The sequence below is a fragment of the Coffea eugenioides genome, chromosome 11 (assembly GCF_003713205.1).
Source record: "Coffea eugenioides isolate CCC68of chromosome 11, Ceug_1.0, whole genome shotgun sequence".
In the NCBI taxonomy this organism is placed as follows: Eukaryota; Viridiplantae; Streptophyta; class Magnoliopsida; order Gentianales; family Rubiaceae; genus Coffea; species Coffea eugenioides.
Genome location: NC_040045.1, coordinates 41756289 through 41778771, shown reverse-complemented (window position 1 = coordinate 41778771; position 22483 = coordinate 41756289). Strand labels below are relative to the sequence as shown.

At 37.0% G+C, this 22483-nt stretch overlaps 5 protein-coding genes across 9 annotated transcripts; 4 read left to right on the top strand and 1 right to left on the bottom strand.

Annotated features, from left to right (window-relative positions):
- Positions 1-9: 9 nt before the first annotated feature.
- On the bottom strand, positions 10-3132 carry LOC113751316. Of its 4 annotated transcripts, XR_003464816.1 has the most exons (9): positions 2726-3132; positions 1889-1969; positions 1732-1791; positions 1389-1432; positions 922-964; positions 752-823; positions 548-649; positions 248-427; positions 10-200 (listed from the first exon to the last, which is right to left on the bottom strand). XR_003464816.1 is itself a non-coding variant. In XM_027295281.1 (8 exons), exons 1-8 carry the CDS (start codon positions 3080-3082, stop codon positions 308-310), a joined length of 879 nt encoding a protein of 292 aa, XP_027151082.1. In that variant the 5' UTR covers positions 3083-3132; the 3' UTR covers positions 10-307. The 4 variants fall into 4 exon arrangements, 3 of the variants coding, with proteins under 3 accessions (XP_027151082.1, XP_027151083.1, XP_027151084.1); XM_027295281.1 differs by having other exon boundaries at positions 10-427; XM_027295282.1 differs by lacking the exon at positions 1732-1791 and having other exon boundaries at positions 10-427.
- A 4473-nt stretch (positions 3133-7605) lies between these two features.
- Positions 7606-9504, top strand: LOC113753570. The gene is made up of 2 exons (XM_027297759.1): positions 7606-7700; positions 8038-9504. The coding sequence occupies exon 2, from the start codon at positions 8068-8070 to the stop codon at positions 9250-9252; it is 1185 nt and encodes a 394-aa protein (XP_027153560.1). The 5' UTR covers positions 7606-7700; positions 8038-8067; the 3' UTR covers positions 9253-9504.
- Positions 9505-10837: 1333 nt separating this feature from the next.
- On the top strand, positions 10838-18514 carry LOC113751460. Its single transcript, XM_027295482.1, has 3 exons — positions 10838-11195; positions 11834-12734; positions 18300-18514. Exons 1-2 carry the CDS (start codon positions 10879-10881, stop codon positions 12696-12698), a joined length of 1182 nt encoding a protein of 393 aa, XP_027151283.1. The 5' UTR covers positions 10838-10878; the 3' UTR covers positions 12699-12734; positions 18300-18514.
- Positions 16179-18465, top strand: LOC113751459. 2 transcript variants are annotated; one of them, XM_027295481.1, is made up of 3 exons: positions 16179-16297; positions 16408-16858; positions 17399-18465. In XM_027295481.1, exons 2-3 carry the CDS (start codon positions 16542-16544, stop codon positions 18261-18263), a joined length of 1182 nt encoding a protein of 393 aa, XP_027151282.1. In that variant the 5' UTR covers positions 16179-16297; positions 16408-16541; the 3' UTR covers positions 18264-18465. The 2 variants fall into 2 exon arrangements, with proteins under 2 accessions (XP_027151282.1, XP_027151281.1); XM_027295480.1 differs by having other exon boundaries at positions 16179-16858.
- A 2486-nt stretch (positions 18515-21000) lies between the features above and the next one.
- On the top strand, positions 21001-22473 carry LOC113752607. The gene is made up of 2 exons (XM_027296708.1): positions 21001-21338; positions 21615-22473. Exons 1-2 carry the CDS (start codon positions 21001-21003, stop codon positions 22471-22473), a joined length of 1197 nt encoding a protein of 398 aa, XP_027152509.1.
- The last annotated feature ends 10 nt before the right edge of the window (positions 22474-22483 follow it).

Here is a 22483-nt window from a genome sequence, read left to right as displayed (position 1 = left end):
TACAAGAGGGAAAAGGCAGACCAAGTGCCAAATTTCATTTCAAAATGAAGTCTATGCCTGAAAAGAACTATCAATTATTGTTTTCGCCATCAAGAGATGGCTGCATTCTTTATAACTATGGAAATAGTCGGGAGATGTTAGCAATCAGCATCCTTTGCAATGATGGGACAAGCTGTGCCCCGATAAGGTAATCTGGTAAGAAACTTTGATTCTTGAACTGGATCCGAAGGATCTGGTAATGGGAAAGCATTCCCTGCCTCAATTAGGTACAATTCATTTTGAACTGGCTTTACAACCAGAAAAGGGCTCATATTGCAGTCTCTAGCCACCTTGGTAGTCTCAATGATGACTTCATGCCAAATTTGGTGAAGAACACCGCATATAGAAGATGTAGCAAGAACACGAAGAAAGTACAATTTACCAAGAGCTGTCAAAGGAGGGACAACCAAAGGCAGGGAAAATAAAAGCTTTAGTTTCTAACATAAAAGAAGACAGTGTATAGGTGGTCTCTGAAGTTTGCAAAATGAAGGACAGTGGTCAAGCTCACCAAGGACCCAAAAATAGCGTATATAATGTCCATTGATGGAGCTGATTGAAGGCCCACGGATGTGAAGACATATGTGAGAGAAGCATGTATATTTACTGTTATCTGAACGCAAGAAAGGAACATCATAAGTACATCATTCATCTGAGCACCAAAAAAATCAAAAGTCAAAATATTTTTGGTGGCGAAAGGAGGCGTATAAATTACCAAAGCTAGTATGTTTTCTTCTATTAAAAAGGAGGATATTAAGACATACCCTATAGCACCCATTGCTCGAACCTGCGAGTAATATGCAGGTAACAAATGTGTAATCCACCTATTTAATTGAGGCAGTATCCAATTCAAATGAGGAAAGAGTTGAAAAGAGCAAACCCTACAACGGCACAGCAGAAAATTGAGATGCCCCAACTTGCTTTAGACCTGACAAGAAATACCATAGAGTGAAATCCTTGAGCAACAGCATTCACATTTCAGAACAAGCAGAGGTTCTATATAGATTAAGCAAGGGCTTATTCATTGTAAAACCTAAAAGCAAATCAACAAACAAGAACTTTTTGAATTTATATGATGCAGCCAAGAATCAAAATTACGAGCTTAAAGGACCGAAACAAGAAAAAAAAAACCATTTGAAATTATACATAGAGGAAAAAGTAAAGTAACTAAGAATGGAGGAAATGTGGATATAGTGTGCTTCTTCCATGTCAATCCGTTCACATGGATTTTGCAAATACCTCGAGGAGAAAAAATTGTAGAGGAAAGCATAAACAATCATCAACGGGCTGAAAAAAAGAAAAACCATAAAGTACGTTGTTACCAAAACAAAAAATGTATTAAGGCTGCATACCTCCACATGGAGCCCATTGCAAAACCAAGTAAACCGTGCATTAGCTGTGTAAGAGAAAAAGAAGAAAGAAGAGAAATTAGATAATCTCATAACATGCCACTCTGGATTCACCCAGTGAAAATATCTAAATCATTACAAAGATTAAGTATGTTGACGAAGAATGTCAAAGAGGAAAAAACGACCTTTCTTCCAAATCAAGAAACTAAAGGGAAAAACGACCCTTCTTCCTAATCAAGAAACTAAAGGATATGGAGTGAACATTGTTACTACATCTTCAGGCCCTTTTCCAGCAAAGGTCACACGAGAGGCATTAAAAAGGAGAAACAATTTATGACAAACTAACCAAATAGGTTAATGCTTTCACTGGACCAGACAAGACGAACAACAATACGAAGGTCCCTACCTGTCAAGATAGAAACGTCATTACAGAACTGCAGGATGTACAAGTACTAATCCAACGTTATCATCTATTAAAACAGCAGGATATAAAAGATGAAAACCATCGTTTTTCTTGCAGCAGAAACACCCCATCTCATTGATGACAATACAATTGGCAAAGCGAAAAAACAGCCGAAATAGTTCTGTCCAACAAGACAAATGCAATAAATTAATCATTCATAATAGCAAAAAATAATGAAATTATTGTGGAGACAAATATGTGCGAATTAGTAGAGAAACTGCAGAAAAAGAAGAAAATGTATCAGCTATAATTGGGATCCTGAATCAGCTCTAGCAACAGCTTAGTCAATATCTTTAGGAGGCACAAACTGTTAAAATTCTTAAGTGCTAAATCATATTCCACTTGAAATTGAGAACCATTACAATCCGACAGTTGCTTCAAGCTTCAATGTTTTAAAGTGATCATTCTCACATTCATCTAAACCTTGTGGTTATCAAAATTTGAGCTTTATTGCTTCCTTTATATTGTTGTCCTTGATTTTCATGGCTCAAGACTAAAACTTTCAAACCATAAAGTATTACATTTTCCTCATTATATTCCATATCACCTTAACTTCCGACTGACATGTTTGTTAATAAATATTCTCACCGGCTGCCGTAGTGATAAACTAAATTCAAGTACAACCTTCAACTTAATCCAGCTCAGTATCTCGTTATCCTCAAAATTCAGCTTTAGATCAGTTATACAAGAAGCACTATCAACACAAAATAGCATGAATTTTCCACTGAGCCCAAAAAGTGCTTTAAAAAAAAAAGAAGAATAAAGAAAATGAATACATATAAATAAACCATTTTCTGAAATCAACTAAAATCCAACATCCAAACAACAATTGACAGGAAATTAAAGCAAGGCCCAGATGAAAATTGTAAATTTGTACCTCAATAGCAAGAGAATTGCTCAAGAGATAAGTTAAACCAGAAACAGCAGAAAACATAGCACATTCCACCAGCCTAAGAGTCTTCTGATAAACTTCCCCATCTGGGGCTAAGTATTCCAATTCAAAATTATCCCTTTCATCTTCTTCTCTGCGCATCCATTTTGGGACCTTGGCACTTGAGACACACTGGACAATTTTGCAGTTGACATTGGACAAAGAATTGAGAGGAAGTTTGGGGTTGTAAATGGGGTTCAACAGAAAGTTGGAGTGTTGAAGAGGGATGGTTTTGGATATAGGGAAAAGTTTGGGGATTTTGAGGAATTGTAGGTGGTGGTGATGAAGCTTAAGGAGAGGCATGGAGGTGGGGAAAGAGTTTTCTTGGTGGCCAACTTGTGGTGGTTGCAGAATGCAGCATTTAGCGGGAGATATGGGTACTATTCTGCATAGATTGGTCTGTTTTTTGGGGCATTATGAAAATTTTAGTTTTTGGTGTAGGAAGCCCAGTTCAGGTCTAGTGAAATTGTGTATGGGCCAACTCATACAAGTCAGATGGGTCCTTTGTCCAAAGACTCGGCCTTAATGATAAGGGACTCCAAATCTTCCATTTCCTAGACTCAAGTGGGGACAACTAGATTGGGCCTTAATTGAAGTGTAAGCTTCCATTCTCTTATGTACTGGTGGACAAGAAGCACAATTAGAGGTCATATGATTGAAATTTTAGTTAAATGTGACAATTAGAAATCATATGATTAAAATTGAATCACATATCAAAAAAAATTCATGTATCATATTAGCATTATTTTCTGTTGGAACCATATGAAGGAAATGTAGAAGTTTCCGTTTGAATTGCTATTTTTTGAAGTTTTTGCCAGAAATAAAATATACTACAACAATTTAATGTGTGTGAAATAAAAAGATAATTAAAAAATGGGTTCACAGTAAAAGTAAAAATTTTTGACTATTGAATTATGTCACTCTTGGATATTATGAAATATCCAGCTTCGACTTCCCTTTTGACTAGAACAAAAGAGGGAGTGGATTATTTAAAAAGAGTTAATAAATGGTGGTGAACTTCCAAGAAATTGGGCGGCCTGCCATTTGAATATGGAAAGTATTTTAGGGTATAAGGAATGAACCAGATGAGAGGCAGAAGAGCAAGTAAAAGGGAAAATTGGAAGTTGCCAAACAGAAATAGATTCAATAATAATTCCTTAAGACAGTTGTCGATACTACTACTATAGATGTCTTCACCTTTATTAGTTTTCCTCCCTAAGCATCATTACATGTTGGTAGTGGATTTATTTGGATCACAGTAAAAGACAGACAGGACTTGGGACTTAGGAGACATGCATGTTTTCTACGGCAGATTTGTTAAATTGCTAATGAAAATGTTTGTGGGTTGTAATCAATCACAACATTTCTTCGTAAAGTCTTAATCCCACCCAAGCCCCTCTCATTTGGACAAATAACTTTAGATGCAAAAGTTGTAGGTCAAAAGGTGAGCCACATGCAAAATGTCTTTCACACACAAAAATGTGTATGGTCAAGGTCGAAGCATTGATTATTGGTTTTAGGGTTTATTTTCTGTCGCTTCTTCCCTCAACGCATGAAGCATATGGTTAGTCAGATGAAAAAATATGCCTGATGCAGAATATGCATATTTGGGTTTGAATCCCTAATGCTGAATATGTTATGTATCAATTAGATTCTGATGATGAATATGAGGAATGTTATTGGCACCCGTAAAAAAGACTCTAACACTCTCTGTCCTTCCTTGTACGTTTAAAGGAAGGATGGAGCGATAGAAACTTTTTTAAGAGTGCTAATAATAATATCATTCTTCGATAATTACTTGGTAGTAAAGTATTTTCCGAAGTAAGCAAATTAAGAAGAAAGAGTCGGCAAGATGACTACCAAGAAAAAGAATTTGGCAAAAATGATCCTAATGATTAATACCCCCAACATCATACAATTAATTAGTATGAAAGGATTCCAAATTTTCACTAAACATTTATAGTTTTTTTGGGGACCAATGATGCATTGGGATAGGCGTGGGTGGTGCGTGTGGCGTTGGCTATAATTTGCTACAACAAACGTGCAGCTGTGGTGTCTGGTGCATGTAGTAGGTTAGGTAGCAGCAACATTTCACTAGTGCCCTGTGCGTGCGGCTCAGCTGTTTCCCTTCTTGGTCGAGAGATCCTTGGGGACTAGTTAGTTGATCATGAGCTACACATACTGCTGAAAAAAAGAAAAGAAAAACTTTTAGCAGGAATTTGTAACATCCACTGACAAAATTATTCAGAAAATGTCATATGATCCTCTTAGAAAACCAAACCAAATGGTGGAATATGAACTACAGCAGTACCATTCTTGATGCGTCCCCATATTCTTTTACAGCAGTAGCTCTCAAAGGGAACAAGTTTTTTTGAATATGATCAAGGTAGACACATTATTCTATCTGTAAATGTTATCCCTTATGTGCACAAATACATGTCAAGATGCATGTAGTTATCTCTTATGTGCAAAACTAGCTTAAGGTAATGGGATATTTTATTTCGAAAATTAGACAATTCTCCTAGGCTCAAACTTGGGGAACAGTCATTTGGGGTCCATTAGGGGGTAAGGCAATAGCAGTGAACTGCATTCTAAAAACAAAAGAGGAAATGAAACAGCCCTTGCACAGATACTTTTCCATCTTTCTTTTCATGAACTTTTACCTTTTTCTCTGAAACTGCTGCGGATTTTTGGCAACCAGCATTTGTTTTTGCAGCAGATGAGCAGACAGAAGTCCACCACGACACGCCAAGCACTTACTGTGCATTTCTTTGCATCAAGTTATGCACTCAATGATCAATAGATCATCTCCCACTTGGACTTGGGACTTGGGACCATCACAGATCTAAAGGCACTAGAAATTACGAAAGCAGCTGAAAAATGCTCCTAGTCAACTCAAAATACCATCAATAATTTTATGATGTGTTAACAACTTACATAAGCTAGTTAAGGGATAAAAAAAAAAACACTTACATAACGTAATAGTGAAATTTTTATATTTGCACGTTGGTCAAGTTTAAGCATTTAATTTGCCTCAAATTACAAGAAAAAAAGGGTAAAATACCGGCAAACTCCTCCAAACGTTCAATTTAACTCACTTTGGTTCGGAAATCTACACTATAACTTCCTGTGGTTTCGATTAAATTGAAAATTAGACAAAAAAAATCCAATTTAATGGTTTTACATGAAATATCAATATTACCCTTACTATACGTGAAATATTTTCCGTTCAATTTTCAATTTAATCGAAACCACATGGAGTTATAGTGAAATTTTTTAAATTAGAGGGAGTTAAATTGAACATTCGATAAATTATAGGAAGTTCATTTAAACAATGGCAATATTAACATTTCAATTACAATCATTAAATTGAAACAAACTACATGAGTTCATTTATGCAAGGACAATATTATTGACATTTCATGTACAATCATTAGATCGAATGCTTTCCGTTCATATTTCAACGTAGTTGTAATCGTAGGGAGTTATAGCGTAGGTTTTCAAATCAGAGAAAAGTTAAATTGTACATTTGATAAATCACAGGGAATTTTTTGATATTTTATCCAAGAAAAAAAAATGGAAACAAAGAGTTGGTGATTTCTGGGATTGTTCGCACTTTTTTCATTTGCCTTAGACATGAATGGTTCATATTTGACGACAACAAGGATAAAGTAATTGCAATTCTAAATCCAACGTTAAGAAAAGACATGTAATCTCAATATCATAGTACAACTCAAGAAATCCAAGAGGGAAGTGAACACAGCAGGGGATTGGACAAAATAATAAGCCAATGACATAGTCAACAATTTTGCACATTTTGTGATGGAACAACTCAACAGACTGATGGGATTTTGCAAATAACTAAAATCTTCAGCCTTAAAACTTGCATCGTTTTAGTCTGAAATGGAGGACAATACTACATAAGTAATCCACCTAGGTCCATCCAAACATTAAATTGTCAGTGGGATACGTGTTCAAATTTTTTCCAGCAAGTGAAAGTTGGAGCCCAAGATCTCTGATTAATCATTAATGGCTGTATAGTCATGGACATGTAATCAATTGAATGCTTGGCTCATGCTCACTTGTGAGTTGCTTTCATTTTCAATCCCGAGTACCCCACCAGCCGATTTGGGGACAAAAAAAAAAGAACTATCTTTTAGAAAATAGACTAGTATAAGATAATTCTTATGTTGCTGTCCTAAACATCAATTGCAAAAGAGATGGTGATATTATTATATTAATGTTATCTTTTAGAAATAAATAACCACAATCCGAATCCAATGTATAATAGCCTCCTAGTATTATGTTCAGTTGGATGTCTTTTTTTCTTACTAATTATTTTAGCAGCAAGTTTAAATAGGTGATAACTACATTTAGCAGCAGATGGATTGCTGGCTAAATGTCAGAGTCTTAAAGAAAGTGAAACAAAGTTTATATTGCATGACTATTATCGTATAAAGAGTAGTATGTTTTCAGAGTTCTGATTTTTTTTTTCCCATTTTTCCCAATTGGATGCAACTGTAGTAACAAAATTTTATGCGCTTGTCAAGATAAAAGAATAGTCTACAGATCCTGCAAAAAGATGTGTAAGAGTTAAAGAAAATCTACATAAAGTTGGGACATGAAAGAAGAAAGATTTGACTGATGCAAAACCACAAGCTGCAAGACTTTTCACAATCTTGGTAAAATTATGATGTTGAGCTGAAATTTGTTGCATGAGAACAACAGTTGCACAGATTTGAGTACCAAAGAAATTTATTGACAGCAGAAACTGGTAGATTCATTCCTTTACTCAACTTAAAAAAGTGTCATCTCTCACTCATTCCCACTCCCCCACACAATGATACCTGCAGTGTGCATTTTCCATCACTCTTCCTTCTTTGCAATAAACGCTACTGTTTCTTGAAAAGAAAACGTAAAGGTGACGCCTCCTCCACTCCTGATCTCTTCTGCATAATCTTCTTGTGCCTTTTGATCATTGAATTACAAGTCCTTTTTGCCCTTTCTCTAGTAATCCTAGATATCGACCAATTCTGACCACCTACACCTACAAATCTTGATATCTAGTAATACTGCTGTAATAGCCTCTATTCATCTAAAGCTACCACTGTAGATTGGCCTAGCTGGTCTTTGTCCAATTACTAGCTGCTTCGAATTTCCTGGTTGTGAGTTCATATATATATATAGCGAGTTAGTAACTTATCTTGATAATTCTTCACTTCGCTGAATTGTTCTGAGCCATATTGAGAATTTTGCAGTTCCCAGTAGCTAAATTTGAGTATAAAGCCATGAAGGAAAGAGGGAAAGCTCTGGAGGTATATAATGAGAGTATGTGCACAGATTTCAATTACTCTTCTTCATCAGAAATGCCATGCAAGAAGCATCCATCTTCCTCTTCAGTTGGGATCTGTGCTTATTGTCTTAAAGATAGATTGGTGAAGCTGGTTTGCTCTGAATGTGGAGAACAAAGGCTCTCCTCCTGTTCTTGCTCTGACATCTCATCATACAGGAATTCATCATGCACTGCAGATGTTGGAAGCGTTGGGAGAATCTCATTTCTCATTGATAATGAAAAGACTGAGCTGCAAAAGTTGCATCAGAAGCCTAAGAAGGGGGATAAACCTGAGGAAGTCATCCTGCTCAGGAGGAGCAGCAGTAGCTGCGTTGAGGTGAAGAGATATAAGGGATTTTGGAAAATTAAGAGGCTTTTTAGGAAGAAAAAACAAAAGGGTTGTGAAAAAGATGGTCAGTTTGACGATAAAAGTGATGCTTGGGTGTCGGATGTTATGGGAGTTTCTAGGTCAAGATCTCTCTGTAGTTTCAGGGGTGGTGGATTCAATGACACTGATGAAGGTAGTGATTATAGGTATTCAAGTGCTAAAATCTCTGATGTCACTGGGGGCATACTCTTCGATTATGACAGACAATGTGGATTTTGTGAAGGAGAATCAAGAAAAAGTGGGTTTAGAGGTGCATCAGATGAATCAGAACCGCGGAAAAGTGGATTCAGAGGCTTGTTCAATGAAGCAGAACCAAGAAAAAGTGGCTGCAGACATGTATCAGATGCTGAACATAGTATTGATTTAAGGAGTTTGAAGAAAGTTGGCCCCTTGGAGCTAGATAGAGCATATAGTGTTCCAAACAGGAGCATTTTTCCTGTTAAAGAAAGTGATTTTTCTGCCATGGATGATTCAGCTTTTATCGATTTAAAACTTGATTTATCATCAGAATCAAAACCAGAACTTCCTGCTACTTTCAGAACCAGTGATGCTTCGGATCATGGTGCTACTGGCGGCTTGAGGGGTGAGACCTTTTCTTGCAATGGTGGCTCTTGCAGAATTGCTGTGAATGACAGAGGAGGACTAAAGAGGGGGACTAATAGCTACAAGGTTTGGAAATGGTTCTCCAAGCAATATTCTGGCAGGAGATCAAACGCAAGTAAGAAAGAAGAAATTGTTATATTCAAATCTTGAAAAAGGAGAACTTAACAGAAGACTATAGAATGGTCGTCAATCAATAGTAAATAGAGAATCTACTGTCTCCACTCTGTTGTATGAATGTACTGTTTTTACTTAGTATTCCTCTTTACTAATTCAGTCTCTCCTGTATCGCCTTGCAGTCTACCTTTTTCCTAGAAAAATGAACACAAATAACTAAGGGATTTTGCTTTGTGTTATTTCTTTAAACTTTGTGAATCTTATGTATATGAATAGAATAATAACTAAGTTCAGTTCCAGTACATTTTCATGGCTTTCTTCAACTGAGTTCTTCTGTCAAATTAGCATTACCCCAGTCCACTATACTACTAACATCCTCTTTTGTTTAATTTCTTCAAGCAGCCCAGAACTCAGGTGGCATTTAGCAGCTAAGAGGCAATCCTGTAAAAGTTCTAACACGCTACGCACGAAAGAAATTGATCATCAGACAATGACTTTCGACTTTGAAATATAAAGAAACTGCCAAAATTGTCATTTTCATCAGGCAGAAAAAATCATAATCTCAGTAAGATGCATAAACATATGATCCTGTCCCCAGAAATCCACAATTATGTGTTCTTTTGGATGAGATTCCCTATAAAATGGACAAAACATGCTGCTATACATAGATATTTTCTTGCCAATAACTTTGTACATGGCCCAACAGGCCAAATGGTGTTTGGCAGCAGAAGCTGGTTAAAGAGCAGTTCTCGTGATAACATATGATTTCCTTCTAACCTTAGAACCCAAAGCAGCCCACCCCTAAATGGGTACTCACATAAAAAAAGAACATAACCAAATATCCAGGCCCAAAAGTACACGAGACCGGAATAGAAGTTTTTATGTTTGTTGACTTTGTTCAAGCCTTCTTGGTAGTGGTTTCTTTCGTCTGTTTGTTCAGAGGCTCGACCAGCTACGAGAAATATCAGTTACGGGTCAACCTTAAAATAATTAGCAAAGACTTCTTGGCTTCCTGCGTGTAAAAGAAGAATGCAGATAAACTATAACATCTTAACCTTGACAATTTTTTAATATCTTCTGTAACACTAGCTAAAATCTGGCTGTTGCCGTCATGTTAGAGTCCGTCAAATTTTCTCGAGTACACGGCTACACGTTTGACAAAAGATAATCTGTTTAATTTTCTTGACGTTGTCAAAAAATAATTAGCAAATGTTGCCGGACATTGTTTATCTGCAAAACAGTAAAACTTGAATCTGCATAAACTTCTTGTTTTCAAGGTTTTGGCTCCAAATATAAGCTGATCCCGGGTAACTTTCCTGGAATCAACGAGGAAATTGTATCTGCAAACAGATTCAGCACTGGTCAGCTTGTTGTCTGGCTAGCTAACTTGTTCAACTTTTCCAGGTTGGTTGATTTCTAACCCATCTTTGCCATTAGGATATTATTTTGTCAAGTGTGAACTTCCTTGGTTCCTTCAAAGAAAAAAAAAAAAACTTCCTTGGTTGTATACTGAAGATTCTAAATGTTCCCACCTTATCCTCTTGTAGATATACATATACAGACAGAGAGGGATATGGTATTTGCAAATACGACTTGTCAAACATCTGTAAACATCAATAAATAGACTAACACAGGAGGATTGGGGAAGAAAATTTGGGAAAAATGTATGTTGCAAGGCCACTTTCTGAGTACACAAAGAATCCAGATGCACTTTCATTACCCCCGGAGGGTCCAAATTCCGGATACTTAGTAATTCAAGATGAAGAATCGGAGACATATTCTTGTTTTGGATTGTGCAAGAATCGAACCCTGAGGGATCTGCCGTTTCCTCAGAACAAGGACTTGACAGTTCGCTACGTACAAAGTAGTGGTGAGAGCCAACATGTTTCCCTTAATGATGCTGTCTTCATTCCAGTTCTCAACATTCCTTTGTCTTCGAATCGCTACTATGTCATCAAGCCACATGGAAATCACAAAGGGTATGTATCGAAAAGGTCCTTCTTCTGGTTTAACTTATATTTATGTTTTGATGAGCTTGTTTTTTAGTTCAGTTTTAAATGATCACAAAGGGTATGTATCAAAAAGGTCCTTCTTCTGGTTTTAACTTATGTTTATGTTTTGATGAGCTTGTTTTTTAGTTCAGTTTTAAATGACTGGTTAGGAACTGATTCTTCTTTGAAATAGAGAATGAGCTTCAACTGAAAAGAACTATACCAGAATCATGCACTTCGAAACCTTGGAATTGAGTGGCCTGAATATAATTCAACTAGTCTTCAAGCAGGCTAAGTTTAAAAGGAGATGCAAAGTTTCAGAAAACAAAGTCAGCATAATTTTACAGCAGGAAGAGAATTTTGATGAACAAAATCAATTTTAATAAAACAATTTTGGTTGACAAATTGCGACTTAACTGCATTCATCACTTGTATTACGCTCTAGCCTCTGCAGAAAACTTGAAACAGCTATCTTCACATCTAAAAGTTCTCAATCCAGAACCTGAAGAACTAATAATTGCATGTTAATGCTTTCCTACAGTATGCCACTAATTTGTTCCTTAATCTGATTGGTTTGTCAGTTGTCACGGAGCATTTCCTAATTAATCTCCTCCTCATTATTTCAGGCAAGCCGTGGCTTGTTCTAGGGAAGAAGACATGACCACCTGCTGTTTCTGCCGTTGTGTTAAAGATATTAAACCAAGGCCATTTGATCCAAAGAACATTTACCAACAATTTGAGGTTTTTGTTCGTGAAACACCTTGCGCTGGCAGGGGTTACTTTTATGCTAAATCTGTTGCGCCTGATGGTTTTCCTCCCTATTTCTTGAGAAGAAAAGGGTGGTCAGTTCGCACAAAAACTCCAAAACACTATAAATTAGACGAAGCTCCTGGTCTCAATGCTGCTCTACGAGCCCGCCTTCCTGAATTCAGTGTACTACCATCGTATAAGAGTTCTGAAGCAGTTGTAGTAGGCAAATGGTATAGCCCTTTTCTGTTTATCAAAGATGGGATAGTGAAAGATCAGATGAAAAGATCAATGTTTTATCAGGTGACTCTGGAGCAAAAGTGGGAGCAGGTATATTCAACACAGAATATCTATCATGAGGCGAAGTCTGTGTCCATAGATGTCACCATTGATCGAGAAGCTGTCTACATTGCTGGCAACAAAGCTGTGTGGGATGAGAAAAATGTTGTTGAAGGAACAATATGGTTTAAGAGTTTTGGGAGAGCTGGAGAGGAAGCGACAGTTGGTCTGAGCATAGAATTAGTTCAAAGGATGAAATGGGAGCAAGAAAGAGCTGGATGGCTAGGTGGGAACGAAAGGCAAGTGAGGGTGGAACGGATAGAATACTCTGGAGAAAAGGGTGAGTGGAGAGAATTTGGATGTTTTGTTTTGGTTGAGAGTTTTGTGTTTAAGAGAATGGATGGAAGTTTGCTAATGACATATGATTTCAAACACCCTCACCAGATCAAGTGCACATGGGATTGAGTCTCTTCACTGTTGCATTTGTAAACGTTCTATTACCATAGACTTATCCACATAAATTTAGTTTTTATCTAAAATGAAAAATACACGGAAAGCATCTACGGTTATGGCGATTAATCAAGATGTGCAAAAGTATGTGCGATGAAATTATAATATCTACTTAACTAGTTGAGAGAAATTAGTTGAAGGAAAGATATGGTTTAGAAGCATCAGTAGAGCTGGAGAAGAATCAAATGTAGGTCTGAGTGTGGAGTTAGTTCAAAGAATGAAATGCGAGCAAGGAAGATCTGGACTGTTAGGTGGGAAAGGAAGGCAAGTGAGAGTTGAGAGGAAAGAAAATTTTGGAGAAAAGGGTGATTGGAGAGAATTTGGTTGCTATGTCTTGGTAGAAAGTTGTGTGTTAAAGAGAATGTATGGAAGTTTGCTAATGCCATATGATCTCCTACACTCTCACCAGATAAAATGCAAGTGGGATAAGAGTCCAGTACTATGTTTAAGGAGCAATCAGGAAGTAATAGCATTTCTTAATTTTGTACTACGAACTTATCCATGATTCTAGTTTGTTTTCTTGAAATCCCATTTGTCTAAGCGAAGTGTCTTTTCACATGTTTGTAATCAGTAAATACTCTTCGGCCACGTTGCTGAGGTTTGCATAAAACAAGTCAATGTTTCACAGGTGCTTGTCTAGAAAATTCTGTTTTGCTCAATTTGTAGATTGAAACCAGGCAAAACTTTGGCATGACCCATCATTTTCCACCTCGAATCATCAATAATGCACTGAAGAAAGTTGAAAAACAAAGATTGAGCGTAATAATTGCCACATTCGATTAGGACTTAATTTTCTTTCCATAGCAGAACTTTAACTGTGGCAGCGTTAGTACTGAGCAGGCAGATAGAATTCATTAGTATTCATACCACAACTCCAGATAGATCCAAAATTCTCTGGGTGCCTGAGTGGAGAGAACTTAGTGCTATGTTTCATTGAGAATGTTTTGTACTGAACAGAATGGATGGAAGTTCGTAATAACATACTATTTCAATCATCCTCACCAGATAAAGGGAGGGCATTAGATGATGAACAAATTTGTAAGAGGACTTTTATTGTGATTTAAAAATGTATTACAATTTTTATCCACGCACAATCAGCTTTCTCCAATGGTGCCCAGATATCCTTCAGCTTTCTCCAATGGTGCCCAGATATCCTTCTTTGTGCGTCCCCGCAGAGCACAGTTGACCTCCTTGCATTGCTTCTGCCTAGTATGGGCAGAAAAGTGAAGCTTCCACCATAGACGTAGTAGATAGGGATAGCAATGGGGGCGAGTATCCGCAGATGCCTGTCCCGCACGAGGAGTAATAGAGCGGCGGATGGGGCGGGGGCGGGGACGGGATCCCGTTTTAAATGGGGCAGGGGGTGGGGAACGATAACCCCACCCCGTCCCCTGCTTCAATTTATTAATATAAATATATATTATATATCATATAATTTAATAATAATAAATTTAAAATATTTGGCAACTAAACATAACTTTTATTCTATTTCTATCCAAATTCGTAGTTGATATTTGGTACAAGCATGTTACGTGTTTTAGAAGTATTCCCAAATGTTATATATACAATCCAATTGAGTTTCTTAATTTTATTGGTGTTTTATTTCAACACTTTTCATTTTTCACTTTTTTCATCTCCATATTTTATTTTATTCTTTAAATTTAATTTTGATCTATTAAATAAAGACTTCTAGAAAAAAAAAATCAAATTATCACCCATGGACACCCGCAGGGGAAGTGGGACGAGGCAGGGCAGGGGTGGGGCGAATGGACGGGGATGGGGCGGAGGCGGGGACGGGGGCTGGGGCGGGTAGTAGGACAACATAAACTTCTTTTCTTTTCTTTTTTTGTCAAAAGGACAACATAAACTTCTTGTTTTCAAGGTTTTGGCCCCCAAATATAATCTGATTCCGGGTAACTTTCCTGGAATCAATGAGGAAATTGTATCCGCAAACAGATTTAGCACTAATCAGCTTGTTGACAAGTTAGCTAACTTGTTCAACTTTTCCAAGTTAGTTGATTTCTAACCTATCTTTGCAATTAGTATATTATTTGTCAAGCGTGAACTTCCTTGGTTGTATAGTGAAGATTCTAAATGATCCCACCTTATCCTCTCGTAGATATACATATAGAGACGGAGAAGGATATGGTATTTGCAAATATGACTTGTCAAACATCTGTAAACATCAATAAATAGACTAACACAGGAGAGATTGGGGAAGAAGCTTTTGGGAAAGATGTATGTTACAAGGCCTGTCCCCAGAAATCCACAATTGTGTGTTCTTTTGGATGAGATTCCCTACAAAATGGACAAAACATGTTGCTCCACATAGATGTTTTCTTGCCAATAACTTTATACATGGCCCAACAGGCCACATGGTGTTTTGCAGCAGGTTAAAGAGCAGTTCTCGTGATGACATGATTTCCTTCTAACCTTAGAACCCAAAGCAGCCCACCCCTAAATGGGTTCTCACATGCAAAAAGAATATCACCAAATATCCAGGCCCAAAAGTACCCCAGACTGAAATAGAAGTTTCTGCTGTTTGTTCAAGCCTTCATGGTAGTGGTTTCTTTCTTTGCTTTGGAAAAGTCAGAGGCCCGACCAGCTACGAGAAGAAATACCATGAACTTTCCTCCTGACGAGTCAATTCATTTCAGTTACGGGTCAACCTTAAAATAATTAGCAAGGACTTCTTGGCTTCTAATCTTGTCCTTGACAATTTTTTAATATCTTTCATCATAACTCTAGCCAACTTAAATCTGGCTGCTGCCGACATGTTGGAGTGCGTCAAATTTTCTCGAGTACACGGCTACACGTTTGACAAAAAGATATTATATATTTAAGGGAAAATTACACTTTATCCCCCTGTGATTTAATATTTTTTACATAACCCTTTTATAATTTCAAAATCTATACATAACCTCCTTATAATTTGAATTAAAGTGTCAAAATGACAAAAATGATCATTCGTAATGGAATCACCTATAATGTCAAAATTATTCTTATATAAAGTTGAAAATTATTTATTAACCAATGAAAATTATGTGTATATTTTAAAAATCATAAGAGGTTATATGATAAAGTAATTAAACTATAAGGGGGTTATATGATAAAACATAAAATCATACGCTGCTGTATCATGTATTTATAAAGGTAATTTTGATATTTTCAAAGGTTTTGTTAAGAATGATCATTTCCGTCACCTTAACACTTTAATTCAAATAATGAGGGGTCAAATATAATTTTTAAAACTATAGAGAGATTACATGAAAAATTGTTAAATTACAGGGGATAAAGTGTAATTTATCCTATATTTAATTTTCTTGACGTTGTCAAAAAATAACAAGCAAATGTTGCCGGACATAATATTGTTTATCTGCAAAACAAATAATAATTGTCAAAAAATAAACTTCTTGTTTTCAAGGTTTCGACCCCAAATATAAGCTGCTGATTCCGGGTAACTTTCCTGGAATCAATGAGGAAATTGTATCTGCAAACAGATTTAGCACTGGTCAGCTTGTTGACTGGTTAGCTAACTTGTTCAACTTTTCCAGGTTGGTTGATTTCTAACCTATCTTTGCAATTAGGATATTATTTTGTCAAGTGTGAACTTCCTTGGTTGCATACTGAAGATTCTAAATGTTCCCACCTTATCCGTATGTAGACATACATATAGGGACAGAGAAGCTTATCCTCTTGTAGATATCCATATAGAGACAGAGAAGGATATGGTATTTGCAAATAAACATCAATAAATAGACTAACACAGGAGGATTGGGGAAGAAGATTTTGGGAAAAATGTATGTTGCAAGGCCACTTTCTGAGTACACAAAGAATCCAGATACACTTTCATTACCCCCGGAGGGTCCAAATTCGGGATACTTGGTAATTCAAGATGAAGAATCGGAGACATATTCTTGTTTTGGATTGTGCAAGAATCGAATCGTCAGGGATCTGCCGTTTCCTCAGAACAAGGGCTTGACAGTTCAGTACGTACAAGGTAGTGGTGAGTCCCAAGATGTTTCCCTTGATGATGCTGTCTTCATTCCAGTTCTCAACCTTCCTTTGTCTTCGAATCGCTACTATGTCATCAAGCCACATGGAAATCACAAAGGGTATGTATCAAAAAGCTCCTTATTCTGGTTTTAACTTGTATTTATGTTTTGATGAGCTTGTTTTTTAGTTCAGCTTTAAATGACTGGTTAGGAAGTGATTCTTCTTTGAAATGGAGAATGAGCTTCAACTGAAAAGAACCATACCAGAATCAAGCACTTTGAAACCTTGGAATTGAGTGGCCTGAATATAATTCAAATAGTCTTCAAGCAGGCTAAGTTTAAAAGGAGATGCAAAGTTTCAGAGAACAAAATCAGCATAATTTTACAGCAGGAAGAGAATTTTGATGAACAAAATCAATTTTAATAAGACAATTTTGGTTGACAGATTGTGACTTAACTGCATTCATCACTTGTATTATGCTCTAGCCTCTGCAGCAAACTTGAAACAGATATCTTCACATCTAAAAGTTCTCTATCCAGAACCTGAAAAACTAATAATTGCATGTTAATGCTTTCCTACAGTATGCCACTAATTTGTTCCTTAATCTGATTGGTTTGTCACGGAGCATTTCCTAATTAATCTCCTCCTCATTATTTCAGGAAAGCCGTGACTTGTTCTAGAGAAGAAGACAAGACCACCTGCTGTTTCTGCCGTTGTGTTAAAGATATTAAACCAAGGCCATTTGATCCAAAAAACATTTACCAACAATTTGAGGTTTTTGTTTATGAAGCAGCTTGCGTTGGCAGGGGTTACTTTTATGCTAAATCTGTTGCCCCTGATGGTTTTCCTCCCTCTTTCTTGAGAAGAAAAGGGTGGTCAGTTCACACAAAAACTCCAAAACACTATGAATTAGACGAAGCTCCTGGTCTCAATGCTGCTCTACGAGCCCGCCTTCCTGAATTCAGTGTACTACCATCGTATAAGAGTTCTGAAGCAGTTGTAGTAGGCAAATGGTATAGCCCTTTTCTGTTTATCAAAGATGGGATAGTGAAAGATCAGATGAAAAGATCAATGTTTTATCAGGTGACTTTGGAGCAAAAGTGGGAGCAGGTATATTCAACACAGAATATCTATCATGAGGCGAAGTCTGTGTCCATAGATGTCACCATTGATCGAGAAGCTGTCTACATTGCTGGCAACAAAGCTGTGTGGGATGAGAAAAATGTTGTTGAAGGAACAATATGGTTTAAGAGTTTTGGGAGAGCTGGAGAGGAAGCGACAGTTGGTCTGAGCATAGAATTAGTTCAAAGGATGAAATGGGAGCAAGAAAGAGCTGGATGGCTAGGTGGGAACGAAAGGCAAGTGAGGGTGGAACGGATAGAATACTCTGGAGAAAAGGGTGAGTGGAGAGAATTTGGATGTTTTGTTTTGGTTGAGAGTTTTGTGTTTAAGAGAATGGATGGAAGTTTGCTAATGACATATGATTTCAAACACCCTCACCAGATCAAGTGCACATGGGATTGAGTCTCTTCACTGTTGCATTTGTAAACGTTCTATTACCATAGACTTATCCTAGATTTTGGTTTGTTTTCTTGATTTGCGTTGGTCTCATCCTTAATTTTGGTTTGTTTTCTCCACACACTGCTTGTAAGACAAAAAATCCGTAAATATATATGTAAGTATGTGGTTATTGAGGTCCATATAAAATGTCAGTATTTCAAGGTTACTTCTCTAGCATTTTCTGTTTCATGGAATAAATTGATTATATTTGCTCATCCAATAGTGCATTCTGGATATTACCTTGCATAGTAGACTCTGTTGTGGTTTAAATGAAAGTTTTTAGGGCCCAAAAGACCATTCCAGCAACTCTTGGCAACTTGATGATAGATGTAAAACAGCAACTGTCAAACTTTGCCTGAAATTGTTTCTGTCGTGCTACCAATAATACTAAGCTAGGTGGATTAGCCAATGAGTAACGGGCAATAAAGATGTGGTGTGGAGAACCTCAACCATGGTGCAAGAGACTCTGCTAAGTTATCCTCCTTTGATATTTGATTAGTGTGTGAATAAAAAAGGTCGTCTGAATAAAAAATGTGGTTTGGTTTAGCCCAAAATGGAAAGACTAATTCTCTACCAGGTGACCTTAGGAGCTAAACAATTGAGTGTGTTTGGATTGTAAGTTATTTGAAATATTTTTACTGTAGCACTTTTTGTGATGTGATGTATGTGAGATAAAAAAGTAATTGAGAAGATAAAAAAGTGTATTGAAAATTGTAATGGTGATGTCAGCAAATATATTTGGTCAAATAATTGGCTATCCAATGTGTGTAACGTTATATTGTAATCTTTTGTTAACTTTCCAACTAAATGTCAAATTAAATCATTTCGCAAATTTGCTGCATCAAATTTTACTTTGCTTGGTGTCTTGGTCCATAGATTTTGATCTCGAAATATCAGAAGAGCAGTTCCGGAAAAAAACAGTCCAACTACTTGATTCTCTAGTAGCTATGATCCTGACTCCATAACTGAGGGAGGGAAGGTTCTCCATGCTGGTAAAGATGACAAAACTAAGGTATACTTTGTTTTGGGTAAATGTCTCAACCCTCTGTGCTTGTGCATAATAATACAATCTCATAAGCTTTCAAAATATCCACATAAATCTAGTTTTTATCTAAAATGGAAAATACATGGAAAGCATCTACGGTTATGGCGATTAATCAAGATGTGCCAAAATATGTGGGATGAAATTATAATATCTACTTAACTAGTTGAGAGATATGTAGTTGAAGGAAAGATATGGTTTAGGAGCATCAATAGAGGTGGAGAAGAAGCAAATGTAGGTCTAAGTGTGGAGTTAGTTCAAAGAATGAAATGCGAGCAAGGAAGATCTGGAATGTTAGGTGGGAAAGGAAGGCAAGTGAGAGTTGAGAGGAAAGAAAATTTTGGAGAAAAGGGTGATTGGAGAGAATTTGGTTGCTATATCTTGGTAGAAAGTTTTGTGTTAAAGAGAATGGATGGAAGTTTGCTGATGCCATATGATCTCACCAGATAAAATGGAGGTGGGATAAGAGTCTAGTACTATGTTTAAGGAGCAACCAGGGAGTAATAGCATTTCTTGATTATGTACTACCAACTTATCCATGATTCTAGTTTGTTTTCTTGAAATCCCATCTGTCCAAGCAAAATGTCCTTTTACATGTTTGTAATCAGTAATACTCTTCGGCCACGTTGCTGAGGTTTGTATAAAACAATTCAATGTTTCCCCGGTGCTTGTCTAGAAAATTCTATTTTGCTCAATTTCTAGATTGAAACCAGGCAAAACTTTGGCATGACCCATCATTTTCCACCTCGAATCATTAATAATGCGCTGAAGAAAGTTGAAAAACAAAGATTGAGCATAATAATTGCCACATTCGATTAGGACTCTTAATTTTCTTTCCAAAGCAGAACTTTAACTGTGGCAGCGTTAGTACTGAGCAGGCAGATAGAATTCATTAGTATTCATACCACAACTGCAGATAAATGCAAAATTCTCTGGGTGCCTGAGTGGAGAGAACTTAGTGCTGTGTTTCATTGAATGTTTTATACTGAACAGAATGGATGGAAGTTTGTAATAACATACTATTTCAATCATCCTCACCAGACATGGTACTGATTCTAGTGTTACTCTCCATGGATAATGGAATAGGAATACCAGGAATTAATAGCATTCAGTGGTAGATCACCGGAAAGTATCCATGATGTGTTGTTTGTTACTGGCTGCCGTTTGCCGGAAAATATTTTTGCAAGTCTACAGATTCTGTCTATGAATTTTTTGGTCCTCTATGCAAAGTCTCAATCTCATTAGACATATCCAAATTATCAAATCGTAGTAGTCTTACTAAGAATCATCCAATCAAACCGACGAAGGTTACGACATCACAATGCAACGAACTGTTTTCACTATTCTGCAGGCAGGCGTGATGGTAAGGGAAAGAAGAAGAGCTGCACCAAATAGAATATAACGAATCAGTTGCCATTCCTATTCTGTAGGCTTTTGTTCCGCTTGCGGGACTCTTGGGACGTTAGTCACGATGGATAAGTGATATTTTGATCTCCTCAAAGTTTATCCTCAAATTCCCTGAAATTTTGGTGCTGATTTGATTCTCAAGATCCCCAGTAATCATAGAAAACCCTTTCTTTAGTCATCTGATCAGTACTTTTATTTCTCTGTCATCAAGCTTGTTAGTACAGCAAACCTTTTTGCGATTGGTACGCCATCATGTATGTAACAAGGCCTAAATCTTTCTTCAAGAACTCTCCGGACTCCCTTTCATCACTTCCTGAAGGGCCACATTCAGGTTTCCTAGTAATTCAAGATAGAAAGGTTGAAACTTGCTGTTTTGGATTGTGTTCATTTGATAATGACCGTGCAAGGGACCTGCCTTTTCCGCAGAATTATAGTCTAACCATTAAGACTATAGTGAGAGTAGTAACCTACTCAAATGGTGACAGATATTACAGAAATGTGTACGATCATCTTATGTTCATCCCAGTTCTTAACCAGCCGCTTTCTTCAAATCTCTACTATGTCATATCTCGGGATGAACCTTTTTCAGGGTACTATACTACTACATTGTAACAATCTTTTCTAGCACCAGTTTCTTGAGTTAATTACTTTGTTCTACTTCCATGGTTTCTACGATGTTCTTATTTTTAGATGAACTTGATGGGGGTCAAAGAAGAGGTGGAGGAATTATAAGAAAATTCTAGTATTGTTTGGTTTGTTGGATTATCTTCGGTAATTGGAACTTTTTAGTTTTGTTACTTAAATATAGAGTTTTGCATTAGGCACATTCTAACCTTTTTTTGTAAAATCCAAAATTGCGTATTCAGGGAAGCTTTAACTTGCTCAAAGGAATTAAGCTGCAATAACACATGCTGTATCGAAGATGTAAGACCAAGGCCACTGGATCCAAGCAGCGTTTATCAACAGTTCAAAATTGTTAAAAGATCTGGTCGTTATTTTGCCGGATTATCTACTGTGGATGGTGGTTTTCCTCCTGAACCATTGAGGAGGATTAACGAAGTTGGCTGGAAAGCTCGCCTTTCGACAGAATTTATGTTAGATGAAGCTCCAGGCCTTGATAAAGCTCTTCGAGCCTGCATGCCACGATTCGATTTCCCCCTGAAATGTGAGGAATCTCAAACTCTTGTTGTTGGGAAGTGGTACTGTCCTTTCATGTTTGTTAGAGAAGGCACCATTATGCGGAGATATCAGATGTCGAATTCAATGTTTTACGTGATGACATTGGAGCAACAGTGGAAGAAGATTTTCTCTTGCTCTAACTCTAACAAAGAAGATAATGAAGGAAAACAGTTAACTGTGGATGTTGTTCTTGAAAACGAAGCTGTCTATGTTGGTGGTTTTAAGGCTGAATGGGACGAGGGAATTGTAGATGAGGGGGCAATATGGTTCCGATTTTCTGATGGAGGAGGAGCCAAAAGAAGGGTTGGTTTGAGTCCAGAAATTGTGGAAAGAATGAAATGGGAGCAAGAAAGAGAAGGATGGAGAAGTGGGAAGAATAGACAGGTGAGGATCACAAGGGCACAGGAGTTCAAGAAAAGTGATGAATGGAGAGAATTTGGCCTCTATGTTTTGGTTGAAAGGTTTGTTTTGAGGAGAATGGATGGGACTTTGGTAATGGAATATCATTTCTTGCATGACGATCAAATTAAGAGCAAATGGGAATAACTTCATCAAC

Excerpts from the sequence above, each read along its gene's own strand:
- LOC113751316 (XM_027295281.1), bottom strand. The coding sequence starts at position 3,082 with ATGCCTCTCCTTAAGCTTCATCACCACCACCTACAATTCCTCAAAATC. Across the intron at positions 1,970-2,725 it reads GCAATTCTCTTGCTATTGAG|AACTATTTCGGCTGTTTTTT; the intron begins GTACAAATTTAC and ends CTTGTTGGACAG. Across the intron at positions 824-921 it reads CAATTTTCTGCTGTGCCGTT|GTTCGAGCAATGGGTGCTAT; the intron begins GTAGGGTTTGCT and ends TATTACTCGCAG.
- LOC113753570 (XM_027297759.1), top strand. The coding sequence starts at position 8,068 with ATGAAGGAAAGAGGGAAAGCTCTGGAGGTATATAATGAGAGTATGTGC.
- LOC113751460 (XM_027295482.1), top strand. The coding sequence starts at position 10,879 with ATGTATGTTGCAAGGCCACTTTCTGAGTACACAAAGAATCCAGATGCA. Across the intron at positions 11,196-11,833 it reads CCACATGGAAATCACAAAGG|GCAAGCCGTGGCTTGTTCTA; the intron begins GTATGTATCGAA and ends TCATTATTTCAG.
- LOC113751459 (XM_027295481.1), top strand. The coding sequence starts at position 16,542 with ATGTATGTTGCAAGGCCACTTTCTGAGTACACAAAGAATCCAGATACA. Across the intron at positions 16,859-17,398 it reads CCACATGGAAATCACAAAGG|GAAAGCCGTGACTTGTTCTA; the intron begins GTATGTATCAAA and ends TCATTATTTCAG.
- LOC113752607 (XM_027296708.1), top strand. The coding sequence starts at position 21,001 with ATGTATGTAACAAGGCCTAAATCTTTCTTCAAGAACTCTCCGGACTCC. Across the intron at positions 21,339-21,614 it reads CGGGATGAACCTTTTTCAGG|GGAAGCTTTAACTTGCTCAA; the intron begins GTACTATACTAC and ends TTGCGTATTCAG.